The sequence below is a fragment of the Zeugodacus cucurbitae genome, chromosome 4 (assembly GCF_028554725.1).
Source record: "Zeugodacus cucurbitae isolate PBARC_wt_2022May chromosome 4, idZeuCucr1.2, whole genome shotgun sequence".
Lineage (NCBI taxonomy): Eukaryota > Metazoa > Arthropoda > Insecta > Diptera > Tephritidae > Zeugodacus > Zeugodacus cucurbitae.
In genome coordinates this window covers 23,323,552-23,339,380 of record NC_071669.1, presented here as the reverse complement: position 1 = coordinate 23,339,380, position 15,829 = coordinate 23,323,552, and the positions used below count along the sequence as shown (strand labels likewise).

At 35.6% G+C, this 15,829-nt stretch overlaps 2 protein-coding genes across 3 annotated transcripts; one reads left to right on the top strand and one right to left on the bottom strand.

Moving 5' to 3' along the window:
- Window positions 1-253: 253 nt before the first annotated feature.
- Window positions 254-3,415, bottom strand: LOC105214575 (sideroflexin-2). Of its 2 annotated transcripts, none has more exons than XM_011188082.3 (7): window positions 3,267-3,415; window positions 2,840-2,945; window positions 2,506-2,774; window positions 1,612-1,857; window positions 1,256-1,548; window positions 1,146-1,193; window positions 254-1,079 (listed from the first exon to the last, which is right to left on the bottom strand). In XM_011188082.3, exons 2-7 carry the CDS (start codon window positions 2,853-2,855, stop codon window positions 968-970), a joined length of 984 nt encoding a protein of 327 aa, XP_011186384.1. In that variant the 5' UTR covers window positions 2,856-2,945; window positions 3,267-3,415; the 3' UTR covers window positions 254-967. The 2 variants fall into 2 exon arrangements, with proteins under 2 accessions (XP_011186384.1, XP_011186385.1); XM_011188083.3 differs by having other exon boundaries at window positions 2,840-2,876; window positions 3,267-3,388.
- Window positions 3,416-4,505: 1,090 nt separating this feature from the next.
- LOC105214576 (UDP-glycosyltransferase UGT4) lies at window positions 4,506-7,748 on the top strand. Its single transcript, XM_011188084.3, has 5 exons — window positions 4,506-5,564; window positions 5,624-5,818; window positions 5,889-6,117; window positions 6,174-6,402; window positions 6,468-7,748. The coding sequence occupies exons 1-5, from the start codon at window positions 5,113-5,115 to the stop codon at window positions 7,310-7,312; spliced, it is 1,950 nt and encodes a 649-aa protein (XP_011186386.2). The 5' UTR covers window positions 4,506-5,112; the 3' UTR covers window positions 7,313-7,748.
- The last annotated feature ends 8,081 nt before the right edge of the window (window positions 7,749-15,829 follow it).

Sequence of the window (15,829 nt, the reverse complement as noted above, 5' to 3'; positions counted from 1 at the left end):
GAAATGGTTGGAACTGGTTCACTGTGGTCACTGTTTCATATAGTCATTACAAGAGTAGTAGGCACTTATATACATATATATAACGATTAAATATTAAAATGCCAAACTACACATTTCCACTGCATATGGAATATCCATTTGTAAACAAGTATTTATGTGCATACATATGTATAAATAAGCGCCATTAAATATGGCATATACCTAGGGCTGTTCTCAATTAATATTCCTCACTTGCATTGACAACAACTGAGACTGCCTTTTTTGTTGCATTATTTTTCATATTTATTTCAGAATTATCATTATACATATAGAGTATACATTTTACGCTTAATTTCTTAAACAAACAGCGTACAAACAATAAGATGGTAGTGCTTGGAATTATCTATGGAAGATGTTATTATGACTCGAGTCATTTGTACGTGCATATGAGGAGATAAACATTTTTGCCATACATATGAACAAACAATACAGACAGAGTTGCATACAAATCTTTTATAGATATTTTTTTTTAATATTTGCAACAATTAACGCACGCGTAGAATTTCGGTGATTAAAAGCAAATGACTTTAGTATAGAAATCACCATTTGGTAGTGAAGACGAGTCACTGTGATACATTAAATAACAACATAAACACACTAATAGATTAAATTACAAAAACAAAAAAAAAAGTGAAAAAGAACCAGTGCCATAAAAATATACATTGATTTCAGGAACGAAAAAACACAAAATTAAAACTAAATCACAACTACAAAATGCGCAGTTACTTTGACTTAAAATGATACGAATTTCAAAATTCTAGCCTATTTGAGGCATGCTTAGTAGCAGCAGTAATTCACGGTTATTGTAAACGGTTCTCTTATAAATGCGCTTCCAGCTGAGTTGAAACACGCTGTCGCCATGCGCCAGCACTTCAGCAACTCAACAATATTGTCTATTATGCATAATTAAAGTGTATTACGCGACAATTTATAAGCCCTTGTTGAAGTAGACGCGCTGCGGTACGTGACCTTTGGTCTTGGACTCTATTTCCGCATACTGATCGGCTTCAACTAGTTTGATTGTGGACGTTTTTAACGAACTGTAGTGTATACAATATAAAATAAATAATTAATTTTCTGAATTCAAAAACTTAAATGCAAATTACCAATTTTGCGGGAAAATAGCACAAGCTGTGGGCACCATGAAAAGTAAGCTGAAAATGAAATAATATATATTAGCAGCAATATGAAAAGAGAAAGTGTTATTAATACGCACAAGCAGCCCACCATTGCCGTTTGGAAGGGCGCGTCTATCCAACGTATGCGCCGAAAAGCCGGCATTTTCTCCAAACGTTGCATAATAAACGGCAGTATCAACATACCCGGTGCCGCCATAGTAATACGCGAAATACTCACTTGGGTCATACCCTTTATGGCAGCTAGGCGACTGTGGCCCACAATATTGCCATTCTCATCCCTCACTTCAACGCCATTGATTATCTCATTTTGCCGCATAAGTGGAATGTTGACGAAATTCGCCGCGGCAACGGCAGCAAATGGCACAAAACGCTGTGACGTAGCAAATAAATTTAGTAAATTTCGTAAAATAATAAAAATGAGATAAATGTTTACCTGAAATAGTGGGCTGGCACGCTTCGACCAATAACTCTTGCAACCAATTGCCGCCACTAAGGCTGAGGTCGTTGCCGACACATATGCGACGCCCAACTGTGTAACTGTTGTTGGTGAATTCGCATTGCGATTTGTATAGTTGACGATGGCGTTGAATGACTGATTGATGAATTGCCAGAGCACAACGGCGGGCACCGTGCGATAAAAGGCTAACATGCCGCCTGTTATAAGCATGCCACCGGGCACCTGGAAATAAAAATGTTGAGAGTGATAATTTGGATAAAAATATTAAATCCATATAAATGATTGATAAACATAGTGCAAAAAATAATCAATTTATTATTAATAGATAGCACAATGTTGTCTTTTTGAAAGTATAAAGAAAAAGATATGCATGTCTGTCTGTGGGTAAACAAGATATTCCGCCTCTTATCAGCAGTCGACTGTCTGCAAATTAAAGAAAATACAAAATAAAAATAATTTTTGCCGATGACTAAACCGCGATAAAATATTTTTGGCAACCAAACGAAACTACATACGTCACGCTGCATACGTTTTGGCTGCGCAAACAGGGCACGAGCGTTGCGGTACATTTTTAGCAGGCGGCAGCAAGTCAGCCGACTATTTACAAGCAATTAAGATAACATGCACAGAAACATACACATGTGTTTATAAATATCCGAGATAATACAATTAAAATAAATTCCATTTAATTAAGCGATAAAAAAGTGAGGGAGCAGATGTCAATGTGACTTTGAAATAACTGCAGCACGCGACTACCATATGTTTTGTATTATTGCAACAACAATGATTTAAAAGACTTCGAAAAGTTATTTCTTGCATTATTCAATAACTTACATTTGCGTTATATATTATATTTTAAGAACCACAAACCTGGAAACTCATGCGTCCAGTGACATTTTGCAGTTCGCCTGTGTCCGGATGAAAGGCAGATGTATATAGTTTCATTGCATATTTGACTTGTTCTTGTGTAGTATTCTCAGGCTCCTTGCCCACACGATAGCTTTCCACCAGCGTTTTTGCTTGCAATAAACGGTCGTTGGAAACAATGACAGTGCGGGGATCCGTCATCCACGCGAAATAGCGAAAGCGTCCGGCAAAAGTGCTTAAATCATATAGTGGCTCATCCACATTGATGCGTCCTGGTAGACATTTAGACAGAAATGTTAATGTGTTTCACATCTTATACATATATGTATTTATTTACCTTGTGCCAAAGCCATTTTTGTTGTTTGTTTGTACGCCTGCAAGTAACACACAAAGTTTTAATGGAATTGCGTAATCACGTTGTGCTAGCTGCTGTTGCTGACAATCTAATAAGCAGAATTGACCCAGTAAATATTAGCAGAAAAAAATGCAAATTGTGTATAATAAACTGCATAACACATTAAATTACAATAGGAAAACAACAACTCTTTTGATTTTCAAATCTTGTTGCACTCTTTTCGTTTCAGACTTTGTGCAGAATTATTTGACTTATTTGGCAACCGGCCAAATCTATTTTATATGCATACACATTTTTTCAAATATGAGTATTTGTATTTATATAATATTTAATTTTGAAATTGACTATTTTAAAATTTGCAGTAATAATATTATATGACAATTAATTAACACCGCTGTTTTATGCCAACCTTAAAATAGGAAAGTCACACACGTCACAGACACTATACAATAATTATGAATGAACACTATTTACATATAAGCAAATTGCGCCGAACATTTGTTGTTTACTCTTTGATTTATTTGTTTATAGCGCATGTCAGTTGGAAACAGCTGATGGTGGATAACTCGAAGTTCGAAAATTCGAACGTTGATTCATCGCTGCCATATTTGTATTGCGAAAAGTATGCAACATGATTTTCTAGCTAAAAAATTTCTATCTTAAGAAAATATTTAAAGATATATATAATTCAATAATAACAATAGCACGATATTCAATTTCGTTTTTTCAATAATGACAACTGTTTTATACCATGCAAAGGTAGTTGTTTATGTATTATGTAATTTCAATACATTTTTTTTCTAACAATTCTCACTGTATAATTTATCATATACGAGATATGGTATTGATAAATTTGGTATAAATAATCAGATTTAGAAGCTATTTCGTAAAGAGAAACGAAATTAATAAAATTTTGCTAAAGTTTTTTTAATAAAACAGAAACGAATTGGGATATCAATGAAATTCTTTATTCTTGTGAAAGTACAACTCGATTTATTTTGCATGGACATCACGGGAACGCTTGCAAAAGTCCCGACGTTGAACCCAATTTCCGACGGTTTTCAAGCATAAATCGGCCATACGTTCGATATTCGTACGAAATTCATCAATTGTCGCTGGCTTGTTGAATGCCCCATAGACTTGACATAGCCTCACAGGAAATAGTCTAACGGCGTCAAATCGCACGACCAAGGCGCCCATTGACCGGACTAATTCGTGAGATAACACGTTCACTAAACTATTTTTTCAATGACTCCGCCGGCTCATAAATCGAATTTCGGTAATAAATTTTGAATAGTTTCGACTCGTTGTTGGATCCTATATTCTTCCATGATGAAATGGCAAACCTTATTGAAGAGAAATCTCAAAAGATCGGAAAAAATATGGCGTCGTTTGTTGCTATCGGTCTACTTTTGTAGCGTCCCTTTTGAAAAACCCTCTATAATAAAAAATAAAAAAAAATTAGAAATATATTTAATAAAATCGTTTACTATGTTACCAGATATATAAATAGTTATTTAATAATATATATTACAGTTTGCACAAACTTTGTAACTAACATGCACTCAAATCTCTCAATTTGCCGGTGTAAAAATGGTGGCTTCGTAGCATATGTTTTTGACAGCACGATTTTGTTGTTTTAGCTTTTGTTTACAAACGCCGTGAACTGTTGCCAATTTCTGTGCTTATATTTTTATCTAATTTGGTTCACTTTTGCTTTCGTCGCATTTTTCAGTGCACACTGCCGTTTATTATCATTAAGTCGAACTTATTGAATAAAATGAGTTAATTGAACTGCAACAACAGTTAATTGTATGCAAATATTAAGAAAAAAGTTGAATGTTGTTGAGAAAGTTAAAAGAAATGTTTAAAGTGCGAAATATAACAGCAAGAAATTGCAAAAACCAATGAACAACAAACACACATGCAAATATACAACTTGCCAAACGTGCATTGTACTTGCTGGATATTTGTATTTAACAGAGCAGGACGAATCAATGAGTCCGTAGAACCGGAATTACAACACCCACATATAAGTGGTACATTGCGACTATAGTTTCTACTAACAATACAAAAAAGTAAAGCGATTTTGCCAAACTGGATATATCGATAATTTTATTGCGAAAAATTTACAACAGCAAATTAGTCAAACTTTAGCACATCATAGGGTGTAGTGCAATAAAAGGTACTAAGGTCAAAGGGGCGACAAACCAATGTACTGCTTCGTCGTTAAGCAAAGCGCAATAATTTAATTAATGGCGAAGGTACTCACTGCGGTGGCATTGCTGTATTTGCTCAGTGCGCCGCTGCACTTTGTATATGGCACGAATGTGCTTGCCCTGCTGCCTAGCGTCTGGAAGTCACATTATCTGTTTGGCAAACGTCTACTACAACAACTGGTGGAATTGCAGCCCAACTACTCAGTTACATTGATAAGTCCACATGCCGAAGAGTATCCAGTGCAGCAGAAAATACGCGAAATACGTATTGAAGGTTTACGTGAGAACTGGGAGGAGATGGGTTTGCCCTTCGATGTGGAGCAGTCACGGCAACGCTCAATTATGGAGCATTTTACGCGTTTAATGTATGCCGGTGCGACAAATGTCGATTTGTTGCTCGGCGATGAGAAGGTGCGAAAATTAGTGCGTAGCGGCGAAGAGTTCGATTTGCTGCTAGTTGATCTATTCCTCAGCGATTCGCTTTTAGGGTGAGCTAGTTAATTGTGTACATATGAAATGATTGATTGATGATTGAATGTATTTATAGCTTAGCACATTACTATCAAATACCCACCGTTGTAATCAGTCCCACCGGCGCAAATACATGGCTCAATCAAATGACCGGAAATCCACAAAGCTCAGCACGTGATCCCAGCATATTCTTGCCCTATTCGGAGCGCATGGGTTTATGGCAACGTAGTGTGAATACTCTAATGGGGCTATTTGAAAAGTTAACCTACAAGTGTGTGCCGAAATATTTTTGTTTATATACGATTTTATTATTATATATTCTTGTTTTTTTCTGTTTACAGCTTTTTTTACATGATCTCGCAAGAAGCCGTTTACACGAAACACTTTCACACATTATGTCAGCTTGCCAACGCTACGTTACCACATCACCGCGACCTAACCAAGAATCTTAGCCTCGTTTTAATTAATTCACATCCTATTGTGCAATATCCGCGCGCTTACTTGCCAAATATGCTGGAAATTGCTGGCGCACATTTGCAGGGCACACAAAAGTCCAACGAACTGCCAGCGGTATGTGTGTGTGTATATATTATAAGCGAAAGCTGACAATTTTTCCTTCTTTGCAGCATATTGCTTACTTCATAGAATCCGCACCAAAGGGCACGGTTTACATAAGTCTAGGCGCCGATGCGCGCACCGCAGATTTGTCGCATGAAAAACTCGACACACTCTTTGATGTCATTACAGACCTAAAGGATTATAATTTCCTAATCAAGTGGGAGGAAACAAAATTTTATACAAAACTACCGAAGAATGCAATGATAGCCGAATGGTGGCCACAGGAAAGCATTTTATGTAACTATAACTATTTTATGCTAATTTGGTTTGCCTCTCCTTCAACTAATTACTTTATTTTCCAGCCCATTCCAAAGTCAAAGTGTTCATTAGCACTTGTGGTCTCATGAGTATTATCGAATCCATAAACGGACTCACACCCATACTTGCCATACCGATTTTCCCGGAGCAGGAAGTGAGCGCGCGTCGCTTACAGCAGCTGGGCATCGGTCAAATGATCTCCTTCGATGCTTTTAGCTATGATGCACTCTCAATGAATATACAAAAGTTGGCCACACATCGCGCCTATGCGCAGCAAGTGGCTGAAATGCGTCTGCTGCTGAACTCCACATACGGCACTCCCATTGCCAGGAGCATACATTATATTGAGCTGATTTTGAGTAGCGCAGGCGGCGGTGACTTTCTCAAATCACACGCCAATGAGTTGAACTTTATGCGCTCGGAGTTAGTGGATGTGCTGGCCATAATTTTTCTGGGTTTGTTTGTGATTATCGCAGTGCCATTTTTAGTTACCTGTTGTATACTGCGACGTTCGTACATCAATCAGACAGCGCTACAAGCGGCGGCGACTGCTGGTGGTGTTGGCCATCGTGCGACTTTGAAGGTGATTGGACGCACCAATTCGACAAGTGGTGTTGCGGCAGTTACCGATTCACCGATTTTGGATTGGCACCGGCGCAGCAGTGCCGCACAGGCTACGGGTGTACTCAAACCACCATCGTCGCCTTCGGCTTCGTCTACCGCGTCGAGCATTTCCGCAGTGTCCACGGCCTCGTCAGCAGCATCTTCGGTTGGTGGTTCGCCGCATACACAAAATGAGCTGGGCGGAGGTGGCGGTGATGGTGTCACGAAGCGTGAGAAGTTCGCACGACAAGCGGCCATGAAGTCGTTATCGCAAAAAACCGATTAAAATACTTCGTTTACTACGTAACAAGTTGCATTCATACATATAGTCTTAAATTTAAGTAAAAAGAAATTGCTTCGCGCGTTTAATTATATTTTATATATTTCGCTTTTGTTGGTACTTAAGCTGTTTACACACTCGTGGTGGGGTCACATGCGCTAATTGTTGGTGTTAGCCAGTTTTTAGTATCTTTTTTGTTGTAACGTGTTTTAACGCTGTTTTTAAAGTGTTCTCGTATATTATTTTAATTTTTGGTTTTTACCCTCGCTTTCAATATCACAAATATACACAATTCAATTGAAATGTTTTATTATATACGTACTCGTATTTATTGTTGTTGCATATACAATTAATTTAAGCTAATTAAATATATACATATAACTTCATGTTCGCAAAGTTTGTGTTAGTTTACCCAAAAAATGATAATTAACAAAAAAGATCATCATGAATAAATTTGATGTTAATTAAAAAAAAGTCGAAGAACTTTTATTGCTGTTTGCATCCCCTAAATAATGTTGTTGTAACAGTTATATTATTGTTTCAGTTATGTATTGTTTCTCGAGGACATCTAAGGGTAGACCCAAGATACGTTTAATAGTTATCTACAACTCTACTTGGGAAGAAGATTTGACTATTCATACCGAAGTTATCTAACGGTGAATACAATCTTAGACTAAAAGTTACCGATCCAGACAGTTCTGGGTCGCAGAGGATTGACTTCATTGACTCACTACCCCTGAATGGCGTACTCGAAGAAGCAACACCCACCGTTGCAGACACAGAGCTCCAGTTGCCTGGCGAAACTAGAGTGACCCTTGCGCAATTTCGTTCTGGATATTGTAGCAGACTAAACTCCTACCTATCCAGACTAGTCCCTGACTTACTCAACATATGTCCTGCATGCAAAGAGTCCCCGAATGACACTAACCACCTCTTTGCATGCCCCTTAACCCTACTCATCTAACACCTCTTTCCCTTTGGTCCGACCCTATCGAAACAGCTCGTTTCCTGGGCCTCCCGTTAGATGACTTCGATGACAATTAGGCTGGGCTTGTCGATTCAGGCAGGCCTGGGTAACCAGTACAACAACAACAACAACTTCTTCAGAAGGATAAAAGGCGGATCCATACCATGGACTTGGAGCCGACTGTGGAAATGACCGCAAGTATTAATTTTTTATAAGATTATGTGTAGTCCTGTAAATTATGCTGCTCTTAGAATACCGCTTCGATTATATATCAATATTTCAACATTTCAATGTGTAATTAACGATTTCTCACCATTTCAAGGTTAAGTTGACTGAAAAAAACTTTCTTGTCTTAGACCTTAATTAAAATAGCGGCAATGTTTCATGATATTTAATTCAATCGTTCTAAAGTTATAGGTCTCAAGTATTGGTTTAAAATGCCAGAAAACAACTTCCATAACTCGAAAATCTCTATAACTCTAACTCTTGAATTGAATAGCGTTTAGAAGCAAAAAAAAAGTTAATAAATAAAACGGTGTATAAATCCATATTTTGCGGCTTTTTGGAAAATTGTATTTTTAATGACAACTTTCTATAGCTTTCAGTCATGATTTTATGGTACTGGTATACACTATTTTCGTCTAACAAATATTGTGATTATTTGTGTTTATATTGGTGTACATTCATTAGCAATTTATAATAATTTTGTTTCAGTCGCGTCCAGTTTTTTGTAACAGCTACACATTCACTTCTGACCTCATATACAGTATACTCTCGAAAAGTAAATTCTCAGAAAGTAAATAATCGCGGAAAAGTTAATCACCATTAAGATTACACATGCACCTCGAAAAAGTAAATTTTTTAATTTACTTTTCAGAGAGTGTGATAATAAATTCGAAACGAAACAAGCAGCGTTTTTTACGATGTTGCAACAACACTTACTCTCTTGTTTATCGCGTCTTTTTAGTAAATAAACTCTCCTACTTGATCCACTGAAAAATGAAAACGATGCAGATCAGGTGTCAGACTTTTTGAATTGTCGTACAAAAATGGTCAGAAAATATATTACAAAAGAAAAAAAAAAACAAAAGAATATTCAAGATTTTTTTCTTTTCATAGTAAATACATATGTATGTATGTAAATGTAAATATGTTTTTCATGTAAATCCATATGTTTTATTGAAGCAAATAAATGAATGAATTTTTTAAGTTTAAAAATGCATTTAATATTATAAAAACAGATAATTTGTGTATATATTTGGAAAAGTAAATTATTCGAAAAAGTAAATTACCCAAAATACCAATCGATTTACTTTTCGAGAGTATATTGTATATACGTGCCTTTCTTTAAATAACTTATTTTATACGACTGTATACATATTACATTTGACTATAACTTACATAATTATGAGTTTTTAAAAATGTCACGAAAACGTTCTAAAATTTTGAAAAACCATGCATAGAGATGACAGTGAATTTGTATATCTGAAAGACAAATTCCCCAAACTCGGCGAGTCAAAAAATAAAATGCGAATATTTGGAATCCACAAACACGCTAACTGATAAAGGCTAATACCTTTGAAGAAAACTGAATGATCACGTAATACTCGCCAAGGAATGTTTTGTGAACTTTGTTAAAAATTCATTAGGAAACCATTAATCGGAAAATTTCAAAAGGTGCGTCCGGGTTGTCAGCATAAGTCCTGACAGGATCAACCAAAATGAAAAAAAAAAAAACAAAAATAAGTGTTTTGGATAAGACCAGTGTTTAAATTGCTGCAGTCAAAGTAGCAAAAGTCGTAGAATTTTTGCTTTTTACTGCTTCGACTTCTTTTAACTGTTTCAAATTTGCTTTTGCTTTTGCTTATGCTTTAGAAAAAGCAGCAGTCGCAAGCAAAGCAAAAGCAGAAAACAATTATTCGCAAAATGCGCAGCACTTCTGGCAGTCATTGGTTTGCAGTTTTTCACATTGCTTTGCTTGTGTTTGATCAGCTGCACAAACCAAAGCAAAAGTGTTATATTTGCTTCGCAAGTCGTCAGCAGTCGCAGTCGTGAAACAGTTTTTTCGATCATTTTAAAACTGTTAAGCACTTCGACAGTTTTTAGTTTCGCGTACTTTTTTGGCAGCTATAAGTGCTCATGGTTCATCATCAAATTCATGGTGATTGAAAAAGTGTCATATAGTGTCATATCGTCATATTGTCATATTTTTTTATGACTGTCATATCAACACTGTTGTTGTTTCACATGCAAAATTAAAATATGACTGATACAACACTGCGTGGTATGTTTCTTGAGTTCGCTATTCTATACCCCTACCCACTTGCTGCCGAATTTTTTCGGTTTTTTGCGGCATATGCCTAGTACTGCAGTAACCGGTTACATTTTGGAACCATTTTTTTTGGGACACACTCGTGGCAGTGTGGGCGGTCGGTGGGTGGGGCTTTGGGGCGTTTTGGGGCAAAACTTCGACGAGTGGGTAGTCGATTTTCTGTGAAGAATCGGTTTTTTTGGGTCGGTCAGTGGTCGGTTTTGCTCGTGCCCTTCTACCGGAACCCTTCTCAACCGATTTATACCGCACATTGTATATATCTGGAAAATACGGACATATATCTAGTTTTGGCCTCAGGAAACTAAAAACTGTCGAAGTGCTTAACCGTTTTAAAATGATCGAAAAAACTGTTTCGCGACTGCGACTGCTGACGACTTGCGAAGCAAATATAACACTTTTGCTTTGGTTTGTGCAGCTGATCAAACACAAGAAAAGCAATGTGAAAAACTGCAAACCAATGACTGCCAAAAGTGCTGCGCATTTTCTTAATAATTGTTTTCTGCTTTTGCTTTGCTTGCGACTGCTGTTTTTTCTAAAGCATAAGCAAACACAAAAGCGAAAAAAAACTTATCGTAGTTTTTTAAACACTGGATTAGACCATAAACTCGTGCTTGAACAAAGGAAAGACAACAAAAGTAAAAATTGGAATTTTCGGTCAAATTTGCTTCACATTTTGTGTTTTTTTTTTTAAATGGTTGTAATTTGAAAAAAAAAAAAAATAAAATCCTTCGTTCAAGCACGAGTAAATTGAATCTCGAACACCTGTGCAAAATTTCATCAAGATCGGTTGAGTAGTTTTCGAGAAAATTTGTCAACCGACTTTGGAAACACGGTTCCGAAAGAGACTAGCTTGGAGCGCACACCTTCCAAAGGCTGTATCTCCAAAACTATTATTCGGATCGATTTGAAAATTTTGGATAATATTCTTGAGATGCTGTAGAAATTAATAAGCCAAAAAACAAAAAATCGATTTTTTTAAACTACGAAACCCATGTAACCCCTTAAAGAAGACCTTTCAGAACCCAAATATGCGCGAAAATTATTAGTATTTTTTATATTAAGCGAAAATTTCTCTAAATATAGCTGATGTTTGTCCTTTTAAGAAAATATATATCGCTCATTTACTTGAATAGTGTCACAACTCAAAAAAGTCGATTTTTCAGGAGAGCGGTTTAAAGTTTTCAATTGTCTCTTATTTAGCAAATATAGAATACTGCCATCAGTTTATTGACAAATCTAGTGGCCTGTAATATATTAAATACAATGTTGAGCAGAAATGGACCAAATAGAGTGTACTAATGCTTTTTCTTGGGCATAAATGTGACCCATTTTGAATTATGTCGTTATTTGTGAAAAATATAAATCAATTTCGCCGTCATAAGTCAAATGTGTCGTTTTTGCTGAAAAAAAGCAATATGAAAAATTTAATTAATTTTCTCCAATATCGTTCCAACACAAAATATGTCGTTCTTTCTGAAAAGAAAACCAACTTCACCCTATGACAACATGTGTTGTAATACAAAATATGTCGTTATTGTAGTTAAAAAATATTGCAACATAACAAGTTTAATAACGGCACATTCTTATTTCACCGCTTATTTTTCTGCGCACCGGAATGAAATTTTCATACAATATGGACGATGAAATTGCGCACATTTCTGCATACTCAACTCAAAAATCGTGTTTTTTGAGTTGTGACACTATTCAAGTAAATGAGCGATATGTATATGTGTTGATGTCACAATAAATATTATTGTTTTGTGGCACTAGTACATTCAAGATTTGAAATGAGTTTTCATGTCATAAAAAAGTTAAAATTTTGGTAAAAAGTGTAATCAAGTTTTTGAATAAAAATTTTTTGTGAAACTTATTTCGTAAAAAATCTGAAAAATAAAAATATTTTTTTTTTTATTTATTCCTAATAATATTTCTCTACCGTATAACAACTGATCCAGTGGCTAACAGTGGATGTCAAATAGAGTTGGTATGACCTCTATTTCAATTAATAAACGAAAGCCGACAATATAATCCACCATGAAATAACAGTAGAATTAATAATACATGCTCACATATGCAAATACCTAATTGACTGCAGAAAAAAGCATATTCACTTCAAACATCAAAAGGAAGGTAGCGAATCACGGTAGTCATGTGGTGTGCTTTATCGCTCTGTGTATTGAGAATTGTATAATGTGACAAACTGGTGTTCCATTGCGTGTGCTGATCAGCGGAACAGTCAAATGGCTTGTCTTTCAACAGTTAGACAACAACTGTTGCTGCTATCTAAAGGATTTGTTCCTCATTGCTCTTGCAATCTCGTTTTACAATGCGCTGCCGCCAAAGCCGCCAACCTCTGCTAATAAAGACGTAATTATGCAATTTTAAGCCGCCGCATCCAGCTTTTCTACGCAACAGGCGCACAAAGGAGTAAAAGGATATTTTCCCCTTTCTTGAATTTGCTTTGTGCATTTACTTTGCATGCGTGGAGCGAAGTCAGTCGTCGTTGCACTTAATTTTCTTCAATACAACAAACCGGAAGCGCGCATGTGTTCGCTGCCACATATGCTCATGCATGTGTGTGTTTTTGATTTGGTTGGTAAAGCATGCATTTGCATTGTCTACTTTTAGGAGCTGGAGTTAATTATGAGTCTCTGGCAGACAATGCACACGGGGAAATCGTATGGAAGGGAGTGAATAAATGAAAAAGAAAATAATACAGACGGAGGAGGTGCTGGAATGTAGCGGGTTTCTAGGCCAAATATGAAATAAGATTTAAATATCTTGTTTTTCATATATTTATTTTTCTACCCACACAATACAGGCCAATTAGCTGAGGAAATTAAGAAGATATTAGATTAAAAAGTTAATTGTCTCTGCGAGTTTCAGGGGTTCAGACATATTAAATTTAACTGAAACAATTAGTACTTGACACTTTGTCCAGTCTTTCGGAATGTACGTGCTAGTTGTCGGATGATTGGCTCGTGAGGTATCGTACTTGGAGTAGAAATACAGTTGAACTTCTATAACTCGACTCTTGAATTGGCAATAGTAGTCAAATTTAATACAAATTACTTTCCGTATCTCGGAGGTCTCTCTAACTGGAAGTTTTTCGTGGATGTGGATGTGGATATTCGGATAAGAAATTATTATTTATAAATCTCTGTCCACTATTTTAGGGTTTTCAGTATGTGGCAAATAGTCAAGTTTTGCAAATGTGTGTTTGATTATTTTTTTTCATTCACAATAGAAAGTCTGAATCAACTATTTCTGCAACGGATGTTCTCGAGTATTTTGGTTTAGTATTTTTGTATTCAGTGCAATCGTGTATTTTGGCAAGAAGAAAAAGAATATCCCCGTAATATATTATTTTGGCATTTGTACAAAGTATTGCATATGAAATATTTAAAACTTCTGCTTTAATAAGTGTCCATTTAGATTATATGTATGCGATTGAGTATTAACTAAGTAAACATGATCGTGCTTCAAGCGTATTTTTGCAAGTTCTTCTATGTTGGATTACTAAGCATAAAAAGTAATATATTCCGAAGTTAAAAATAAAATGGTGTCCAGCCTTGAGTAATTTAATAAGTTTTAGAGAAATAAAATCGACTAATCCGTGCATTCTTAAAAACGTCACTAAAAATTACAGGCTTCTTTATTGATAGCACTCAATTTTTAAGATTATTCAGGACTTCATAAAGTTTTATGAGAGGATTAGACACAATAATAGAAATAAAACGGCGAAAGAGATTTGAGACGGGTTCAAGGTGCTTAGGCGATACATGAAAGATATTGTGCTCATTACAGCTATAGTTATTTAATTATTATCTATAAAGTAAGTATACTGAACAGAGAGTTACTAGAGCTGACAGTTATGGTATTTCAGTTAATAGCCCTGACTAAGAAAACATCACGTTTCACATAACTTCCAATACAAAGCGAACTGAGGGACCTGCACCTAAGGTGAAATTGATTTAAAAAGTGAGCTCGAAACTTTTCGAAAATAAAAAGTGACTAACTTGAGCATCCAAAACTAACAGTGTTTTCTTCGAACTACTATCTGATATTTTGGACTAATTCTTTATGAGATTAGTATTTCATATTAGAAGCATCTCCTGCTGTACTACACACTTGACATGACCACCATCCGGACTTTGATTTATTATTAATCGGATAAAAATTGTCAATAGACATGCATATAAATGCACATCTCACAATTATTAATTATATACACCACTTGTTCCCATGGAAAATTGAGATCAAAAGGAGTAACCGCAATTATTCTACGAATGCATGAAATCAAGTAACTGGTTGAGTGAAGGTGGAAATTATGCTTGTCGTTGATTTTTTTCTAGCTTTCACTGACCCTGTAGGAAAAATGTGATTAATTATAACTAAGAAATTTTGGTGACTGAATGAATTTTTTTTCAAATACTGAAACTGAAATTTTAAATCCAAAAAATACTAATATCAATATCTCATTAACAAAGATATTAGTCTGATGTCTTGTCAAAAACTATAATCGTTATCAGACTTATTTGATATAGGAGCTGCGATAAAAATGATTCGCATCACGGAACTTTCAATTGGAAGAGAGTTTTCTACTTTACCCACAAGAAGCGCAGCATAATATGTAAACAATGACTGAACGATCAGGTCCATCATAGACCTTTGATTGATTGAGCTTGTACGTTTTTTAGACAGACTTATACAGAGGTTGTCAAAATCATTTACACATCGGACGTTTTTTTCAAGTTTCACAGAAAAATCGTTTGCTTGTTGTTGTTGTTGTCGCAGGGTAACAAAATGCTATGTTGTTGTAAACTTTGTTCTATTCCTGAGAGAATGAAGTCAGTTTGGCAAGAATAGCTAGAAATATGGCGGAGATATAAGCAAATGAACTACAGACTCGCAGTAGTCAAAAGTATTTACACACCGCGATTTAGCATTTATTCTTGGATTTGGTTTAAGCAAGAGTAGTGATTGGCTTCTATTGCATTCATAACTAACTAACAAAGACTTAAAATATAAAATTTGGTAAATAAAATGCCGAAACCAAAGGCATTAAGGATTATAACTAGATCGGAGCCTGTTACTAAGTTTAAGACTGGTATTTCGGTTTTGGAGTTAACAAAAATCGTTGGAATTTAAAGGAATCCTGTTTATAATGTTATTAAAAAGAAGGACACGAATAATTACAAGGATAATTTAAAGAGAACTGGTC

Bases quoted from the DNA above. Each gene is read 5' to 3' on its own strand.
- LOC105214575 (XM_011188082.3), bottom strand. The intron at 1,858-2,505 runs GTTTGTGGTTCT...TTTTATTTCCAG, and splicing joins CTGGACGCATGAGTTTCCAG to GTGCCCGGTGGCATGCTTAT. The intron at 1,549-1,611 runs GTAAACATTTAT...GCTACGTCACAG, and splicing joins GTGCCAGCCCACTATTTCAG to CGTTTTGTGCCATTTGCTGC.
- LOC105214576 (XM_011188084.3), top strand. From the start codon at position 5,113: ATGGCGAAGGTACTCACTGCGGTGGCATTGCTGTATTTGCTCAGTGCG. The intron at 5,565-5,623 runs GTGAGCTAGTTA...ATGTATTTATAG, and splicing joins CTCAGCGATTCGCTTTTAGG to CTTAGCACATTACTATCAAA. The intron at 6,403-6,467 runs GTAACTATAACT...TTTATTTTCCAG, and splicing joins GCCACAGGAAAGCATTTTAT to CCCATTCCAAAGTCAAAGTG.